This window comes from Carlito syrichta, unplaced genomic scaffold (assembly GCF_000164805.1).
Source record: "Carlito syrichta isolate Samal-C Ts95f unplaced genomic scaffold, Tarsius_syrichta-2.0.1 Scaffold287310, whole genome shotgun sequence".
In the NCBI taxonomy this organism is placed as follows: domain Eukaryota; kingdom Metazoa; phylum Chordata; class Mammalia; order Primates; family Tarsiidae; genus Carlito; species Carlito syrichta.
This window is the reverse complement of record NW_007231406.1, coordinates 17,881-37,014: the sequence shown is the minus strand read 5'-3', so window position 1 is coordinate 37,014 and position 19,134 is coordinate 17,881. Positions and strand designations below refer to the sequence as shown.

The 19,134-nt window shown below is 41.2% G+C and overlaps 1 protein-coding gene across 1 annotated transcript in view; it reads right to left on the bottom strand.

Annotated features, from left to right (window-relative positions):
* Positions 1-12,917, bottom strand: part of LOC103254672 (leucine-rich repeat-containing protein 1) — a 101,532-nt gene extending 88,615 nt beyond the window's left edge. Inside the window, exon 1 of the mRNA XM_008052693.2 lies at positions 12,848-12,917. Within this exon, the coding sequence (XP_008050884.2) occupies positions 12,848-12,917 (70 nt within the window). The remainder of the gene's footprint in view (positions 1-12,847) is intronic.
* Between the last annotated feature and the right edge of the window lie 6,217 nt (positions 12,918-19,134).

Below are 19,134 nucleotides of genomic sequence, written 5' to 3'. Positions count from 1 at the left end.
AGATGTCCAAACTTTTTTAACCCATTATCAAGAGATCTTGAAGGATGCAGGAGGGACCTGACTAACCAGTCAATACAACATATTGCAGCCAAGATTAAGCCCCACTATAGTAGCCATGATGTTGCTACATTTATTTAGGAAAGTTTGTTTCAAGGAATTACCACAGTACTTTTCCAAAAGAAGAGGAAGGGAGGGTACGATCAAAAAATAGAATATAGCAAACACTAAAACAACAAATAATCCACATATCAGATGCATACATACTGACATCCCACAAGATTCCAAACAATTTACATGTTCAACCTGCTTTTTGCACTTACTAGGAAGTCATGGGAACTGGATTAATTGTATAATGTTGTTTGTTCAGATTGTTGGGCCCTAACCAGATTTCAGGTATTTAGAAATATAATGATCTAATTATAATCACTGTAGAATTAAATAGTAGAAACAGGCTTAACTTGCCCCCAAACATTTTCTAATATATTCTAAATACACATAAGCTATAACATATATTGTGGAATGTCTATAATCACAATTTAAGACTAAAATAGTTTGGTTTTACTATAAGGATTTCTCTCTACCCAGATAGGCTTGCACTCCAAAGTGTTTATGCTCCTATAAGAGGCGGCCTTGTATCTTCAAAATAAATTATCTCACATTTAAATTTCTCACACATACTAAATTCACACTGTTTCCTACTCATTGACCAAAACAGTTAAGTAAAAAAGCAAGATGGAAAAAATTGAGAGTATATTCCCTAGCAACTCATAAACAGTTATGCAGCAACAAAACAGACCTCATGCTGACAGCCACATTTTAGCTCCACAAACAAAACCAATTATTAAATTCTAATATTAATCCAGATGAAGAGCCACAAACACAAAGCCGAACTGCAAACTTTTTGAATTGCCCTACTGTTTCAGAAGCAAGAGAAATCATTAGTGTCCAACAGACTCTACTCAGCTCCCATGTCCTGTAGTTATCGCTGATGAAATGCTCAAGGCTAGTAAGTCTGTTTTCTTTGAGACAGAAAATGCAGAGCTCTGTCAGAGCCACTTTAGTGAAAGCTGCTCCTTTCGACATTCTTTAAATTTTACTTTTACTGTTTACCAGCAACCTAGGTAAGAAACAAAACTAACATTCCTAGCATTCGTTTACTATAAGAATGTGCAGCAATGCTGGGTGGTGGCCTGCAGGCCACACAATGAGCCATCTCAGGACCAAGCGTCTGGCCAAGGACACAGTTCTTTCACTGCGACTAAGCTCCTTAAATATACTCTGGCAGCATGCTTGTATTTACTGACCAGCTGGTTCTTCTGTATAAACACCACATCGTAAGTACCTTATTCAGCACATCACCTCAAGAGTTTTCAGAGTTAGAAATTGTTCTTCATGATGTGCAATCAAAAATAAATTCCAGAGAAAGGAAATGTAGGAATTCTACAGAATACTCCCAAACATAATCCCAAAGTGAAATGTGAGAGAGAGCAGCATTCCTTCCTCTCCTGGACTTCCAGGAAACAAGCAACAGCTTCCAGGTGTCCAGTAGAAATGGCGCCATCCACTCTCTGTAAGTTCCCAGGGTAACTTTCTGAGGTAGCTTAGCCCCAGCCTCTTATTCCTAGCCCAGAGTCCAGTTTTCTACTTAGATATGTATAAAAGAAAACGAGAACACCCATGCCATGGCTCACTATATCACATCATCAGCACCTATCCAGGATTGATCCTGTCCTGGTACCACAGCCTCCTTTCTCTCTGGAAAACATTTTCCATAGCCTGGCACTCCAGTCCAAAGACTTCTTTTAAGGAAGAACATCCCATATGCATGGGATAAGGGGCACTAAAATTAAAATGCTTCAGTACTAGACAGACTTTGAAAATCTAACTTCAAAAACTTTACAACACTACTTTTTTCAAGAGCAGCTCTAAAATAATGAGAAATGCCTCCAACATGCCAGACATTAGGCCATAATCTCATTTAATCGCAAGAACAACCCTGAGCCGGGCTGTTACTTTGATTTCACAAATGGTGAAACTGAACCACAGAGAGGTTACATGCCTGTGCCCAGATTACATCTCAGCGTCAATGCCAGCACCAGGATTCAGACTCATGTTCAAAGTCCCAGCCTGTCTACTATAAACAGCAGAACAGAGAAGATGCATTGTGAGTTGGCTGCAGTGACTCACACCTGTAATCCTAGCACTCTAGGAGGCTGAGGTGGGAGGATAGCTTGAGGCCAGGAGTTCAAAAATGGTCTGGACATCATAGTAAATCTCCGGCTCTACAAAAAATAAAAACAAAAAAAGATGCATTGTGGGGTCTGATGTCTCTAATGTCAACTCCCCAGTTTACTGGCTGGCTGTGTGATCTCATAAGTTACTTGACCTCTCTTTGTCTCAGGAGTTCCTTCAACTGTAAAAAGAAAAAAAAAAGGATAATAATAGTATCTATCACTCAAAGAATTGCAGAGCAATTCTAAATACAGGTGACATATTCAGAACAGTGTGACACATGAGAAATGTTTAACAAAGTTTAGCACTAATTATTGCTATGATACCTCCTTATACCACACCCTCTTGTATATATCCAAGTTACTAAAACTTGTCAAGTTTGAGGACCTTAGATTCAATTACAACATTTCGCTGCCCTTGGAGGATACTGGTAGGAGGGGACTGAGTGCTAAATAAGGACCATGCTGACACAGTTTAAGATTTCTTTTACTTTCAAAAGCAGAGAAAGCTCACCAACAAAAATAAAAATACATGGTAGACAAAAACCAATAGACTATTGGAGCCAAATGCTTAAAGAGTCTCAGAACTAGTTCACAAATCCAGTAACCCAATCTACCAAGTACTCAAGTAACCATCCAAACATAGCAACTACATTCAGAAACAACTTTTCATACTAATCAAATCATGAAAACCAAAACAAAGCAAAAAGTGAACAAAAATATATATAAAAGAGATGGGAGGATTTCAGGAAAGCTCAATAACATAGACAATGCAAAGTCAGTCAAGACTTTAGGGTGGACCTAAAGTGTACAAAAAAAGCAACACAGGGCAGAAGGGGAGGCCTGGCACCAGACCAGGAGAAGCATTGTGTGTACTAGAAGAGAGGTCCCCAACTCTCAGGTCACAGACCACCAGTCCATGGACTGTTCAGAACCAGGCTACGCAGCAGAAGGCAAGCAGCAGGCCAGCCAAGTGAAGATTCTTCTGTATTTACAGTCGTTCTCCATTGCTGTCATTACCGCCTGAGCTTCACCTCCTGTCAGATCAGCAGAGACATTAGATTGCCTACCAGAGCACAAACCCTATTGTGAATGGCACATGCGAGGGATCTAGGTTGTGCACTCCTTATGAGACTCTATTGCCTGATGATCTGAGGTGGAGCTGAGGCGGTGAGGCTAGCACTGAGAGGCGGCTGCAAATACAAAATAATATTAGCAGTGAGGTTTGACTGCACAGAGACCATAATAAATCAATTTGTCCTATCAGTGAGTGGCAAGTGAGTTGATGTACTTCAATTGTACAGCTGCATCTGGCAGCAAGCTTTAAGTCAGAATCAGACACTTATTTTAGTCTGTGTGTGGCCTGCCCATTATTTTACTTACCACTTCCATCCACACCTCTTTTTATTATTGTGAGTTGTATAATTATTTGATTATATATTACAATGTAATAATAATAGAAATAAAGTGCATAATAAATGTTATGTGCTTGAATCATCCCGAAACCACCACCAACACCCCCACTAACATCCATGGGAAAACTGTCTTCCATGAAATCAGGTTGGGGACTGCTGCAGTAGAACATGGAGACAGCACTAGAGAGGTAGGCCCTCCGGTGATGGCCTGCCTGACTCAGAGTCAAATGGGTGCTTCCCTGTGACAGGACCCCTCGGCCCCCATGCTGACCATGCAAATAGCTAGCAGCACAGCCTTGAGCACTCAAGATGGCAAATGGACTCAATAAGACCTCAGCTCCCCTCCCGCACCAATAGCCTATGACTCTAATGATGAAAAGGAAGGAAAGCAGGTAAGACAAATTGCCTGTGTTTTTTTCTTGGCCTTTGAACTAAGAGCCTCCAATTCGCCAATGGATTCTGTTCCAGACATTCATTTGTAGGTCAGAATGCATTTCCGCATGCACAGGAACACTGCAGATTGTGATTAAGTCTTTAACAAAGCCTATAAAAGTGTGCTTGGCCCTCGATGCCATGTAAACAGATCCTCTCAAAGCTTCCCAATGGCCGCCCACTAGTTACAGGGCAAAGTACAAATTCCTTACTTCACATTCACGGCTCTCCTCACCCAACACATTCTAATAGCATCGACATTTTGGCAGGTTTTGAGTGCTTGCTCATATCTCATGCCACCAACACAACAGTCCAGCAGGCAATCATCATAACCAACTGAACTTTAGAAAGACAACACGGCACCTAGAGCTTTGGAGCCACGCCTTCCACCAGCCTCTCTGGCTGCAAGTCCAGTGTCTTTTGTGACTTCTGCCCCAAGTCTGACCCACAGCCTTTCTGACTTCAGTTCCTACACCCACAGGTCCATTCACCCCATGCCCTAGCCCCATTGAGTCATTCACTGACCATTATGCCTTTACTGTTCGCAAAAACCTATCTCCAGCCATCAGCATCTTACTCATTCTCAAGTGTCTCAACCTCTCTGAACCTTTAACCAACTGCCTGGGCAAAATTCAAGCTGCTTCTCCAAAGCATTTTGTCTCTGCTCCTTCATGAAATTAATAAGCCCCGGTGCAATAAATCACACTGTACACACCATGGTGTCCCTCAGAACCACACCACAGTTCTGTTACTCAATAGCTGTCCAATGCTAGTGAATGTCCAGGAAAGTAACATGACAGTATTTTGACTGTTTTTTTAATTAAAATATTTATTTGAAAATGCATTTTAAGTTCCAACTCAGGATATTTAGAGCACATCTGTGCTTTGTAAGCAACTCCATCTTCATCCTCACAATGCCTAGTCCCGAAAATGGGTGGAGGGAGAAGATTTCATGTCAGAAGTGACAGAACCAACTCAGCCAGATTTTAAGAATTACTGGGGCAATCATTAAGCATATGAACTCCTAGTCCCTCCTGTTGATGCATAATCTCCAGGTACAAGGGTTTGGAAATCTGGTTGCTCAACAAGTGCTCCCAATTAATTCTTGTGATCAAGCTAGTTTTCAGGACAGTAAGTTGGATCACTGGGTCCTGATCCTAGTTGCATATCAGAATCACCTGGGGGAAACCAAGTAGCTCTTACACTAAGATGGACCAGAGGTGGGCAGGTGGGTTAAAGCACACATTTATAATAGGGGCAAAAGAGTCTGCAAGGAGGAGAAAACTGATGCAGGAAGGGTGTTAACAAAAAAATCTTAGCTATTAAAATGGTCTGTGGTCATTCAAAGGGCCACAATAATATATACTATAGAAGATATATAGTAACTCCATGGTAGAAAATGTCATGATGAAAGGGAAGATTACAGAAAATGTCATGATGAAAGGGAAGATTACAGAAAATGTCTAAAGAGGCTGGCAGGGGGCAGAGTTAATGAAAAGAAAGTCAAGGAACTCTAGGTTAAGATGAGGAACAAAATCAATCACTTTTGACACTGGCATAAAGGATTTCTCCCTCGTCCCAAATACTTGTATGGTTGTTCCAAGCTGCTCTCTTGAGGAGCAGGAGAAGATGCTATGGCAGTGAATGCAGGAGCCTGCCTGTCCTTGGCACCTTTAGAACAGGGCACCTCATCATCTACGGCAGCTTCTGGAAACTCTATTCTCCTGTTGTGGTCTCTGAGCCAGGGCACGGTGGAACATCTCTCTTACTTCAAGCTGGCTTGGAAAGACTGGGGAGGTTCCTCTGTCCCAAACATAAACCATAAGAGGTTGTAGGATGGAAGAAGATGTAGCCTCAATAGGGTTACAATAAAATATGAAAATAAAAACATTCAGATCCATTTCAAAAGCAGCCCCCTCCAAAGGCACAGGACCTGGCCAGATGTGAAGATGAGGAGTCCAAAACAATAATAAGATGTGTAACTTGGAGCAGATATAAAGATCATGCCTGAGCAAGTGCACGTGTAGGCAGACTATCAGTTGGAGGGGGTGGCTGACCTAGTGGCAAAAGGATTCCCTGACCTAGTGTTTTCCTTTGAGACTGATGGAGAGAATGGTCATCACAGGCCAGCAAGGACAAGAATAGAAAATGTGATCATGTTATTCCTCTGCCTGACGAATCTTTCAAGACACTCAGCCAGTAAGTTACTTAAATGGGTAAAAAAACCAATAATAGCCAAAGAAGGACAGTGAAAGAACACAGCAATAGGAAAGGGAAGTAATTAAAAAGCATACATCAGGAGATGATGGTAGAAAGTCCAATGAAAAGGATATAAAAATTGTAATTTCAGAACTAGAGTGCAACTTTAAGATTACTCTGTGGCTCTAAAAGCTGGTCTACCTCTTGTCCCCCACTGACTTCCTGCCAACAAGTTCTTAGTCCACTACACTCTTATCAGACTCCTGGGACCCACCCTCAGAGTCTTTTCAGTGAGTCTGCAATGGGATGACACACTGTGGCTTACAAAGTTCCCAGGAGGGCTCTCATGAGCAGTCAAGTCTGGAGATACAGTGCTGAACCTGGTTTTATAGACTTAGAAACCAGCAGGCTGGAGGACAGTATTGAAATGAGAACCCAGCACCCTGTCTCCAGCTATGAAGGTCTTTCAACTCCTCAGTGCCTGCTGCTCTGTTTCTGAATGCCGACACAGGATAATTTCTAGTTCCATTTGCAAAAATATCTTTTTCTCTGAAGCCACTATCAACTTTGAAGAGTGCCCCCCTTCCCTGTTTCTACGACTCTAGAAACTGAAAGCACATGATGATGTTTATAAGACTCACTATTTTTCATAACAATGACTTATCTGCCAACTCCCAGAGTAAATTTTCAAAACAGTGGCGGTAGAGAGAGTTCACTGAACACGAGTAGAAGAGGCTGACACAAAATCCAGGCTCCTTGGCCCAAGAGGACTGACTGTTGCCCATGTTAGCAGGTGCCCAGACAATTGTAGCTTTAAGGTAAGGCAGTCAAATTTTAGAACCTGTTCACTTTTCAAAGATTTCTTCCTCTACATAGACCCACAAAACCTCCACATCCAAAGTGCATTCCTCCACCATGACATAGTCAAGACTTGGAACCCATTGCCACTGTGAAGTGTATCTAAAAACCACATAAACCAAATTTCAAAGGAAAATTCCATGCCCTTTCCCCATGCATGGCTTACAGTAGTGCACCAGGCAGCGGACCATACTCAGTGCAGAGCAACCAGAACAGCAAGACTAGTGATGAGATTTGCAGAGAAGGTCAAACGGCCTATGAGTATCTGAGGCCCGCCTCATAGTGAAAGACTTGCTTGGTATGGCCTAAGAGCAGGAAACTAAAAGAAGAAAAATGTTCCCTATATACTGAGCTATAATGTGACAGGGTCCTCTGGAGATATAGGGAATTCTCCGTTCAAGCACAGGCCAGGTGGCCATTTAGTATGGTTATATGAAGAGAACCAAACAATCAGATGGATGGTTGATCTAGAAAGTGGCTTCTTGAACCTAGGATTTTGCAAGTTCAATTTCCAGGCACACTCTCCTCTTTCTACTCAAAATGTACTATGGTTCTTAGATAACAGCATGTAATAAGCACTTCAACCTATAATTAACTAGCACCAAGCATAGCATTTGCAAGAAGCGGCAAAGCAATCGACGGGTTTTCTAGGGTCACAGGATAGCATCCAAAATTCAGGTTAAGACATGAGGTCACATGCCCTGGTAAGTTAGAAGAAAAATAAAAGAAGCATTGACCAAGTCAGGTAGCAAAAACCACAGCACTACTTTTCATGGGTATTAGAAGAGAAAAAAAGCTTTTGCAAGACAGTTATCATCAGCTCAGCTTTTCCACGAGGACATATGTTACAATATACTACATTCTTTATAAGAGAATTCATGTCCTCCCCTCATGAGTTACAAAGAACCTTTAAATATGGAATTGTAATTAATTCCTGTCAATACTGTCCATGCTCATAGCAGCTTGTTTTGTTTTTAAATTTAAAAATTCACGATAATCATAATACTGTAAGAAAAGGATTGGCAGTAGTGGGAAACTGCCGGGGGTGGGGGAGCTGGCAGTCGAACGAAGTGGAGTTGGCAGTTGAGGGAAACTGCCAGGGAAGGGGAGGGCACACCCTCATCAACAAGGGTATCTACACAATGAACATTCGTATCCCTAACCCTGAACTGTACCCCACAACTATAAAATTAAAAATTTTTTTTAAACCCATGATGAGAACAGCATTATAAGTGGTAATGACATGTCCAAGTGAACAGTTGTGATGCCTCCGACCCAGAGCAGGCTAGCCAAAGCTCAAACTTTGGCATTACAGTAAGGATCAGAGGACCTGGAAAATTTGGAAAACCGTGAAAGCTTAAACTTGGAAGATGTGTCCAAACATCCAGTTATTTTTTGTGTCTATGTGATGTCTAAGCTGGAAGAGTCAGAAATATGACAATGTTATGATAGTGTTTGCTCTAACAGTCCTCTCCAGGACACAGGAGGGTCCACACCTTAATGGGGTTCCACCTCTCTCACTCTTTGCAAATATGCCTTCATCTTTCAAGAATACATGTGTGGGTTAAATGTCCGCAAGAAGTCACAGAGAATGAATTATTGGTGTAGACATTCTTCCCTCACATTAGGAAGGAGCGTATTCCACCAGGACCTGGAATGGAAAAAATGGAGTGAGAGAAAACCTAGTTACAGTCCGTAAGATTTCCATTCTTTGCCAGAGACAGATGAGGTAGCCATTTGTCTGCTAATCCTGGGCAAACCACAGTCAAAATGTGAACCAACCCTTCACTGTCCACACATCTAGTAGGCCCTGGCCTACTGCCTGGCAAATCTATGAGCACTGGAAACGTGCCCTCCCCAGCAGCCTGCAGTAAGACATGCTTCCATTGCTCCAAGTCACTTACTTATGAAGATAATGGAAATGCCAACAACTTTCCTGGCTCTCAAAATGCTAAAGCTACCCACCTGGGTGAGACTATGGCAACACTGATGGAATAAACCTCATCTTGTTTCTCCCTGACCTCCTCCATTCCCAGGATGTACTTCATTAAAGTGCACTTTCTCTGGCTTCATGTGGACCTTCATTTTAGAGTTGCCCATCTGGTTAAACACTACACAGGCAAGTTTAAACCATGTTCTTTGGTCTCTCTCTGGCACCTGAGCCTTTGCTATTGCTGTATCCTTCCCATCTCCTCTGCCACTTTTCTCCCTCGATTGCTATGCTCTTCTTGTCAAGGATCTGTGCTCCTCAGTAGCCACCTGACACTTTAACCAGGATGAACTGTTCTTATAGGACCTAGAAATACACAGCTGGGGTAAGAACAAAAAGGACCTATCTCTCAACATATGACAAGTGCAGTAATTATAATTTCTTTACCAAGTTTTATTTCAAAATCATCAATGGCAATGCATAAATACTTTTGACTAGCCCCATTCAAAAAGCAAAAGGATATAACAACCTCACCACACTTTAAAAAAAAAAAAAAAAAAAAAGGAGAAGGAGGAAGAGAAAAAAAAATCCTAGCATTTACTAGCATTAGAAAGCAAAGCATTAACCTTCGTGTCCTTCCCAAAGTCAGTCTCACAGTGTTGCATCTGTAACATGGTCCAAAGCAATTACTGAAAAAAAAAAATCTCCCCTTAGAGTCATCTTTCACAGGGCAGGAGCTCTAAGAATCTAGAAGTGCTACCACAGAACAATAACCTGGGAAGGAGGAAAGAACATACTGGGAAAAGAAAAGCAAGCAGTTACTTCTCAGACGATAACTGTGACCACCCAATACTCTAAGAGTTAATGAAGATGCAAACTAGATAAGCGCTGCCACTGTAAATCATGCGGACTTCAACATGTAGCGTGGGATCGCTGTGACAGCAGAGTCCCGGAGACAGGCCACTTAGCCATTAGGCATAGGGGACACAGTGCAGAGGGTCCATAACGTGTTGGGGCCCTCAAAAATGTTTCAATTTCTTTTAAAATCAAAAGAAAAAATAGATATGATAATAATGAATATCCAATAATGAATCTAACCTGGATATTTGTCTAGTGAAGTCATAAAACATGACTTGAAATATATTTATTTTAATGGAGAAAGGGATCTGGAAGGCTAAGTGCCTATAACAGGGCCCAGGAAAGTCTCTGTCATTACAGAAAAAAAGCAAGCAAGGCAAATTTCTCAGGGCCCAAGGCAGACACACAGGAACCCACGGGGTGTTCAAAAGACATATGGCATTAACACAAATGCTTTCTTCAGGAAAAGCTAAACAGTGAACTGTGCATATTACAACAGGCATAAAATAAAGGAAAAAATATTTTTTACTTTCAATTGTTCAAAGAAAGAGCGGTATAGGTGACATATTCATAAGTGCTCTCTGAAATACAATAATAAGAAGAAAACAAGCTCTGTTACTGAAGAAGGAACTGGTCAACAGGTTCTTAAGACACTTTCATGCAGTTGGCACTGTGGGATACAAAGGGGAGGAGCCCATAGTGCCCCCACAGTAATTGTTGATATTCTAGTATGGTTTTTTTCTTTTAAGATACAGAGTCTTGTTCTGTTGCCCAGACTGGAGTGCAGTGATACGATCATGGTTCACTGAAGCCTCGAACTCCAGGGCACAATGGATTTTCCAGCCTCAGCCACAAGTAGTTGAAACTACAGGCACACACCACCACATCCAACTAACTTTTTTCTAATTTTTTTATAAAGACAGGTTCACACTAAGTTGATGAGACTAGTCTCGAACTCCTAGCCTTAAGCGATCCTCCTTCCTTGACCTCCCAAAATGCTGGGATTACAGGTGTGAGCTTCTGTGCCCAGTCCTTCTACTTTACTTTTTTTAAAAATGTTTTACCAAGTTTTGATTCTACTACATATATACTTCAGTGTCTTACTTTTTCATATAATATCACATCACAAGTAATTTGCTATGTCCTTAAATAGAGTTCCTGGAATTCACTAGGATATGTGATAACCCTTGTTATGGTATCCTGAACAAAATGGGCTGAAGGATAAAATGAAGGGTGAATTCAAAACTGGTTGAACAATCAAAGTCAATTCACAGAAAACTGATCAGTAGGCTCATGATCTGTTGTTGGAAAGACGATGGGGGTATGACGCAGGACTGAACACTGCTCAATATTTTAACTAATGAATCTGAGTCACTGGCCTTGACCATGTGCAAAACTCCATCCTACAGGCCCTACACACACTGCCTGGTCTTTCCCTCTGAACAAGCCTGTGGGGTAGAGATTTTTCCACTTTGTGTCTAGGAAAGCACATGGGGATGGAAGTTCAAAGAGGTTCAGTAATTTGCTAGAGGTCAAACAGCTGGCAAATAGCAGAATAGAAGTCTAACTTTAGTCTCCAGTTCCTACTTTCTTTTCATCTGATGACATGTTTGTTTCATTATTAGGGGTCCTGAAACTAGGAGGTCACTTGGTAGCTGCACTAAAGCTAATGTGCTAATCTAATGAGATTAAAGTAGAACCCAAGAAAGGTAAAGTCTTGCATTTAGCACCAAAAAACTAAAATTCTGTATAGAATCATGGAGACCCAGCCGAATGCCAGCATGAGTGAACATACCAGAATAGATTTGACTATAAACTCAAAGTAAGCCGGGCTCAGTGGCTCAGGCTATAATCCCGCACTTTGGGAGGCTGAGGTGAGTGGATTGCCTGAACCCGCGGGTTCGAGACCTGCCTGGGCAACTTGGCGAGACCTCGTCTCTACAATAAATCAAAAATCAGCCGGGCGTGGGAGCGCGCGCCTGTAGTTCCAGCTACTTGGAAGGCTGAGGCGGAAGAATCACTGGAGCCCAGCAGGTCAAGGCTGCAGTGGTCGGGAGTGGCCCCTGTACTCCAGTCTGGGTGACAGAGTGAGACTCCAACTCAAAAAAAAAAAGCTCAAAGTAAGTCTAAGAGGTACATGATCAAACTGTAAATACAAACTAAACTATAAGCTCAACATGAATCCAACAGTTATATATATACATTCATATGCTCTAGGACTGCATTCATAAAATGTTATACCCAGGATGAGAGAGGTGGTGGTTTTCTGCCCTGGCTGATAAATCTCATTTGGGGTAGTGCATTTCTAAAAGGGCTTTGGTGAAATGTAACATCTTCACAGGAATGTAACCAGACAAAATAAATGAACTAGAAAAATCTTTAACTGAAGATGAGTTTATATAAAAGGGGGATAGGGTGAGCTCATGGGCAGAAAGGATGGCAGTATACATGCTTCATATACACATAGACCCTCTGTGGTGCCCTCTTCCTTCTCATTTGGTTTTACATTGCTTCGGTCCACAAAGTGGAGGTTTCCAACTCCTTTACAGATATCGGAGCAGACAACATCCTTCTCAATCCAAGACTAAATAATTTAGGATTCTGCTAATATCAGTTGAGACATTACCCCAGGGCTTACTATATGTTTACTTAGCAAATGTTAAGCACTTTGCTGAAGAGAAAGTAAGATCTGAGGGATACAATGTCTTCTTCAAGTAATTTCAAGGTCCTTTGAATGTCATTCACCTCCTTCTCCTTCCTAGTTCTACCTGCCAGAAGCATAAATCTAAGAATAATAAGATACGTGACAAGCAATAAAGGACTGTATTAGGATGCAAACCTGGCAAAGTTATCTAAACTTCATTTCTCCAAAATGCCTCTCCACTTTTAACCTTCATCATTGCATCACTCTGCACTTAACTCACCATTCTGACAAGACACTCCAGTCATCATCCGACCCTTCACTGCCACTCTCTCTTCCACAGCTCTTAGCATGTCTTGTTTCTGACCCCACAGAGCTTGAATCTAGCCTCTGATCATCCCCCACATGGGTCTCCAGTCTCTCAGCCTGCAGTGCAGTTAATTGTGCAAGTTCCCCACTGTCCTGCTACGATGAGCTCGATGCACCCCTGGCAACTTGAAATCCAAGATGCATTTGCTTTGTCAAAGTATTTAGCTGCTCTACACAAGCCTGTATGTACCCTGAATGGCTCACACCCCAAAATAAAAAAAAGCATTTATGAAATGAAATTAATTGAGGTTAAGCACCCATTGCCATTTCCTGGAAATGAAAGGAAAAAGATTCAGCAAATCACTTCACTGCCTGTTCCAGGAAAGATTCAAGGGCACATTAAAACACTCTAATTTAGAAAGCAGTTTTTACTTAACTCTCCTCTCCCATATCTTTCTCCGTGTTCATAACATCATATATAAACACTCGCGCACACATGGTTACATACAGAATCTACCAGTTACGTAAAAACGTAATATACAATTGTATCTGCATCTTTCTTTCTTATATAAAAATATATCAATAAAATTCCTCTGTGTAAAATAATTAATAAAGCTCTACCCCATCTTTGTATGAGCTGCATCATAGCCATAGCATGCCTGTACCACAATTTATTCAACAATTCACTGATAGGCATTTGCTTTATTTCCTCTTTTTTTTTTTTTCTTTTGCCACCACAAAAATGCATTATTGATAAAAAGTTCATCAATTTATATTTTAATGCACTGGTATTTCTAATTATAAAACAGAATGCCAGAACTGAAAATAATTTTAACAGATACTGCCGGAGTGACTTCCAAAAGAACAGTATCTTTCACATGCCCACTGCAGCGCTACATCCAAAGACAGGTTTTTAAAAAGATATTCTATATTAATGCTTATATATACACAGACTGGAAAGATACAAAGTAATAAAAGGGTGGTTTCCTCCTTGGAAGCGAAGTGCAGGCCTGGAAGAGATGAAAGGAACACCTACCCACTTTTCACTGTATATCACCCTCTGGGCTGTATTCATGTTTTACCATGTCTATGTATTACACATGACACATGCAAAGTATAAAATGCTCTTTAAAATATCCTTAGACTTTTAAAAAAAAAATACTGATCATATAGCACACACAACGTTGGCTTTATGCAATTAAGTAATGTGAACCTAAAAATGCATAGAACTTAGCTTAAACTTAATCACATTTCCAATACTTACATTACACCTGTTTCTAGGGATAGACAAATTACGGCAATTTGCAATAAAGACAGAACTGGAGAACATTACACATGCTAAGTTAAATAAGCAAAGCACAGAAAGACAAATACCACATGTCTCAATTATGGTATGTAAAATCTAAAACAATGAACTCATGGAAACAGAGTAGAATGGCAGTTACCAGAGCTGGGACCTGCGGGCACTGTGGGAAAACAATACTCAAAGGGGACAGAGTCTCAGACAGGAGAAATTAGTTGGATTTTTTTTAGATTAATTGCACAGCATGGTAAATATAGCAAATAACTGAGTACTATACATGTCAATATCACTAAGAGTAAATTTCAAATATTTCCATCACAAAAATGTTAAGTATTTGAGGTGATAAATATGTCAATTAGCTTGATGCAACCATTCCTCATTATATTCAAAAATCATAAGAATACTTTGTATCCCATAAATATATACAACTATAATTTGTCAATATATAATAGAAAAAGAAAAGAAAAAAATTAAGAACCGGGCAAAGTGGCTCACACCTGTAATCCTAGCACTTCAGGAGGCAGAGGCAAGAGGATTGCCTGAACCCAGGGATTCAAGACCAACCTGACTGGGCAACTTGGCAAGACCTCATCTCTGTAATAAATAAAAAAATTAGCCAGGCATGGTGACGTGCCTGTGGTTCCAGCTATATGGAAGGTTGAGGCAAAAGGATCGCCTGAGCTCAGTAGGTCAAGGCTGCAGCAGCTGTGGTCATGCCACTGCACTCCAGCCTGGGTGACAGAGTGAGACCCCGACTCAAAAAAGAAAAAAAAAACGGGGGCAGCCATCTTCCCTCAAGGAGCCCAGAATCCAGTAGAAAAAAAAAAACCTATGTACAGTGGCAGAGGGCAGCGGTGACACCGGGTGAAGGACACTTTCCCTCAGGGCTCACCAGGCAGCAGGCAAGCTGGTATGTGGGTGAGGCATGCGACAAGCAGCAACTCTGAAATTAGGGGCTGGAATCTTGGAGGGGGAGATGATGGGTGACTTTTTTCTTCTTCCTCTTTAAACATTTCTGTATTTGCCAAGGCTTCTAAAAAGGGTATCAATATCATTTCCATAACTGGGGGTAGGGGTAGGGGGAGCAAACACCTTCAAAAATATCAACCCAAATGAAATTTTTAAGCTCAAAAGTTGAAGCATAATTAAAATTCTGGCTATCTTCTTTGTCTTAAATGAAGCTAATGTGTTGAATTTTTCAAAGGGGTAGAGAGCTAGGTTTTCAAAGGAAGTTTGGACTGTTTGGGATTGCTTGGCACATTTAAAAGCATTCACAAGAAGTAGCAGAGGAATTGGGAATAACTGAAAAAGATAGAAGTAACTGAAAGAGGAGCTACCCTGTCCTTTATCCTTCCCTCCAACCCTCATGGGGTTACTGTCAAAGAAATATTTAGTTTACAAAGTAGCCTAGAAAATACACAAATTCTTGAATGAGGAACTTTAACCTACCATTTATATATCCCAATTGTAATAAAGCTATATTCAAAGGCAGAGACTACAAATTTAGCCCTGTTTTGATTTTGGTAACTCAAAATGGACACAAAAAGGCTTTTTACTGATTTCTATAGCCACCAAGCACTTAGAATTTCCATCTCAGTGATTTCTCTGTTCCCACGTATTTTTTTTACACAAGATTCAAGAGGCTTTCAGAAGAGACACCAAGGAGTCTGGCTGTAATCCTAAAATACACCTATATATTCTGTCAGGTAATGAACACAGAATGATTAATGTATAATAAGTAGAATACATAGACCCAACATCTATTTTGTAGTCCAAGGCTAATTATCTTGAAGATAATTACCAAGGCAAGAATGAGGAAACATACCAAACGAGAAAAAATGCGCCTTTTGGTAGCATGCTCACTATAATTTCTAAGCTAAAAATACCTAATAAATAGCCCAGTGTAAAAGGCATTGAAGATTAAAGCCTCTTTTACTAAAAAACTGCCTCCGAAACTGGAATTACATTAGACACACCTTCATGCATTTGCCAAAAGAGCTCACGTTATAAAAGCAAAACTTTCAATTAAAATTTTAAGTGATTAGCAAGAAAAGAATGCAGAGTTATTCCACTTCAAAAGTTACAAAGGGGACATGAAAACTAAAAGCAGTAACATGCTTGGGTACTCGTTAGACCTGCTTATATCCTGGATACAGGAAGCACTTTGTTTTGACAGCAGCATGAGCCAAAACCAAAGTATTATTTTTCAGTACTAGTATTAAAAACAAACAAAAATAAAACATTTTTTAAAACTTGGCTTGCCTGTCTTCCAGGAAGATCAAGATCATATTGGCCAAAACAAAGTTTCACAGGGATCACTATCTGTGCACAGGGAAATCTGTCTTCATGTGTGAACACAGGAGAAAGGAGAACTTGCTTAAGATTATCTCCTGAACATGAATGCCCGAATTTCCCTACAGGCTCAACACGCAGAGGCCAACAGTCTGGAGAGTCCCGGAGCCTTGGCAGGCAAGATGATAAACAACTTTCACCACATTTCAATAACCTAAGAGGAAAGGACCGGACCTGATCTAGGCCTCAGGCCCCAGCTCCTGGGGACATACTCAGCTGTGTATGTGTGTCCATATGCAAGCATGTAGAGGAAAAGATTCTTTGGAAGAATAGAAGAGAAAACAAGAGAAAGGAAAATCTCAAGTAGTGACCCACTAAGGAGCACAAGGTAGACCCATGACTTGAAACTACACACGCCGTGCCATGATTAAACCCCAGTGTGAAACAGAACAAAAGGGACCCCTTCATCCACACATCCCACCCACATAGTTCTAGACTGTGTTAAACAAACACAAAAAGTATAAAATGTAATCCTTAGTCTGGGGGTTAATTATATACTCCCTCTGACAACTTTGTCAGAGATTCAGAGTAGGGATGGGGACCCTTTATTTCTTTTTTTTTTGTGTTGGAGTCTCACTCTGTCGCCCAGACTGGAGTGCAGTGGCCGCTCCCGGCCACCGCAGCCTCGACCTGCCGGGCTCCGGTGATCCTTCCACCTCAGCCTTTCGAGTAGCCGGAATTACAGGCGCGCGCCACCACGCCCAGCTGATTTTTTGATTTATTGTAGAGATGAGGTCTCGCTGCCCAGGCGGGTCTCGAACCTGCAGGCTCAGGTAATCCATTCATCTCAGCCGACCCTTTATTTCTAATCATAGGTAACTAACATCATAATATGTCGCCAAACAGAACTAGGTACTTTATGTATATTCACGGGACTCCTCACAATGGCCTTGATGGACTCATCATTCTCACATAAAGGATGAGAAAACTGAGGCTCACAGATGATAAGTAACTTTGCTAGATCATATGACCATTAGACGGTAAAAGTAAGACATGAACCTAAGTCCACTCAAACCCAGAGCCCACTCCACCACTGTTCTCATAGTGTGGCCCTGGGACCATCAGCATCATTACCAACACCTCCACCCCAATGTCAAGAATTCAGAATCATTGGAGATGAGGCTCCTAACTCCACATTTTTTTAGAGAACACACCAGGTGCTTCTGATAAAGAACCAAGTCCATGGTACCTCCACCAGTGACCAGTCAGAGAAAGGCAGCCTGGTTCTTCATGTATTAGATTTACAAGAGGTTTGGCAGTGAGTTCAATTTATGTGTGTGTTGATCAACAATCAGTCTTTGCTACCATACAGCCACGGGTACACCATTCTTTCACATCAGCACTCGGGGAACCTGTTCCCCGTGGTTCCTCATCTAGCATTTCCAGAACTCAAAGGGCTCCAAAAAAGAGTAATGCAGATTCTAGAGCCTATTTTTGTATTGCAAAGGCCAACAGAAATTGCACACTTATCTCCAAAAGGCTAGTCAGCAGTGTAATTAAAAGTGTGCCTTTGGAAATAGGAAAACTGAACTGTTAGCCTAAAGAAGGTAGTATGTCTAGAAGCAAGGTTTTCAACGCCAAGCTGGGTATGTAAAGAACAGCGGCACATACGCCAACCAAGCTGTGCGATGGAAACCCCTAGGAACCTCCTGGTTTGGCCCAACCTTGCGGACTCACTGCTAAGCTAAACAACAGACACTGTGCCAGTACTCCATAGTCATATCTCATTTTTACACAGAACCGTGACATTTCCCAGTCTGATCCATAACCTTTTTCTTTAGACTTTGTCCTTAGTCTGTCCCAACCATCGAATGTACCTTCAAAGTTTACAAACCCCAGGATGTGTAGGTGGCATGAGGATGATTCCCAAAGCGTTTCAATGGTGTTTGGAAATTTGAGAAAGAACCACAAAGTGATTCATTTGAAGAGCAAAACATGCATTTGGATACGTAAGCAACTTCTTGTCTGCTATTTTTTTTAAGTTCCACTACCATGTAATCACAGCTCACATAGTTCCTTCACTGAGTTTAAAGACTAAGAAAATGGAATCTAAGATTTCACTAAATCAATACAAAAAAAATCTGACCTGCATGTTACTTTAGCCAACGAAATTGTACTGAACCCTGTAAAAAATGAGTTGGAGATAGAGAAATGAGCAAAGAAGAGAAAAAAGGGTAGGGAAGACTATGCTGCGAATAAGCCAAAGAGAAAGTAAAACTTAAGAAGCAAACTATGACAGCCACAGAGACCCTCCACAGAGGAAAAAGGAGTAAGGACAAAAGGGTTTCAGAAAAAGCTGGCAAACTTTTCATCACAATCTGCAGTTCCCTTGAGCCACAGACTCAGATTACTATCATCACCTATTAGTTCCCACTGCAGAACTAATTAGCTACTTACTTAGTTCCTTATCTCGAAAACCTTCAAGCCAGATGAGATGACCAAGAAGGCAAGGCGTTCCAAGACTCTGGGATACAATGTGCAATCTCCAGTCCCCTCCTCTACACTCCCAGGACCTGCCACAGTGTATGTGGACCACAGGTGGAGGGGCAGGGAGCAAACAGGCAGCCCACACAACCAAACTCAACCCATACCCTTGGTTCCTAGAG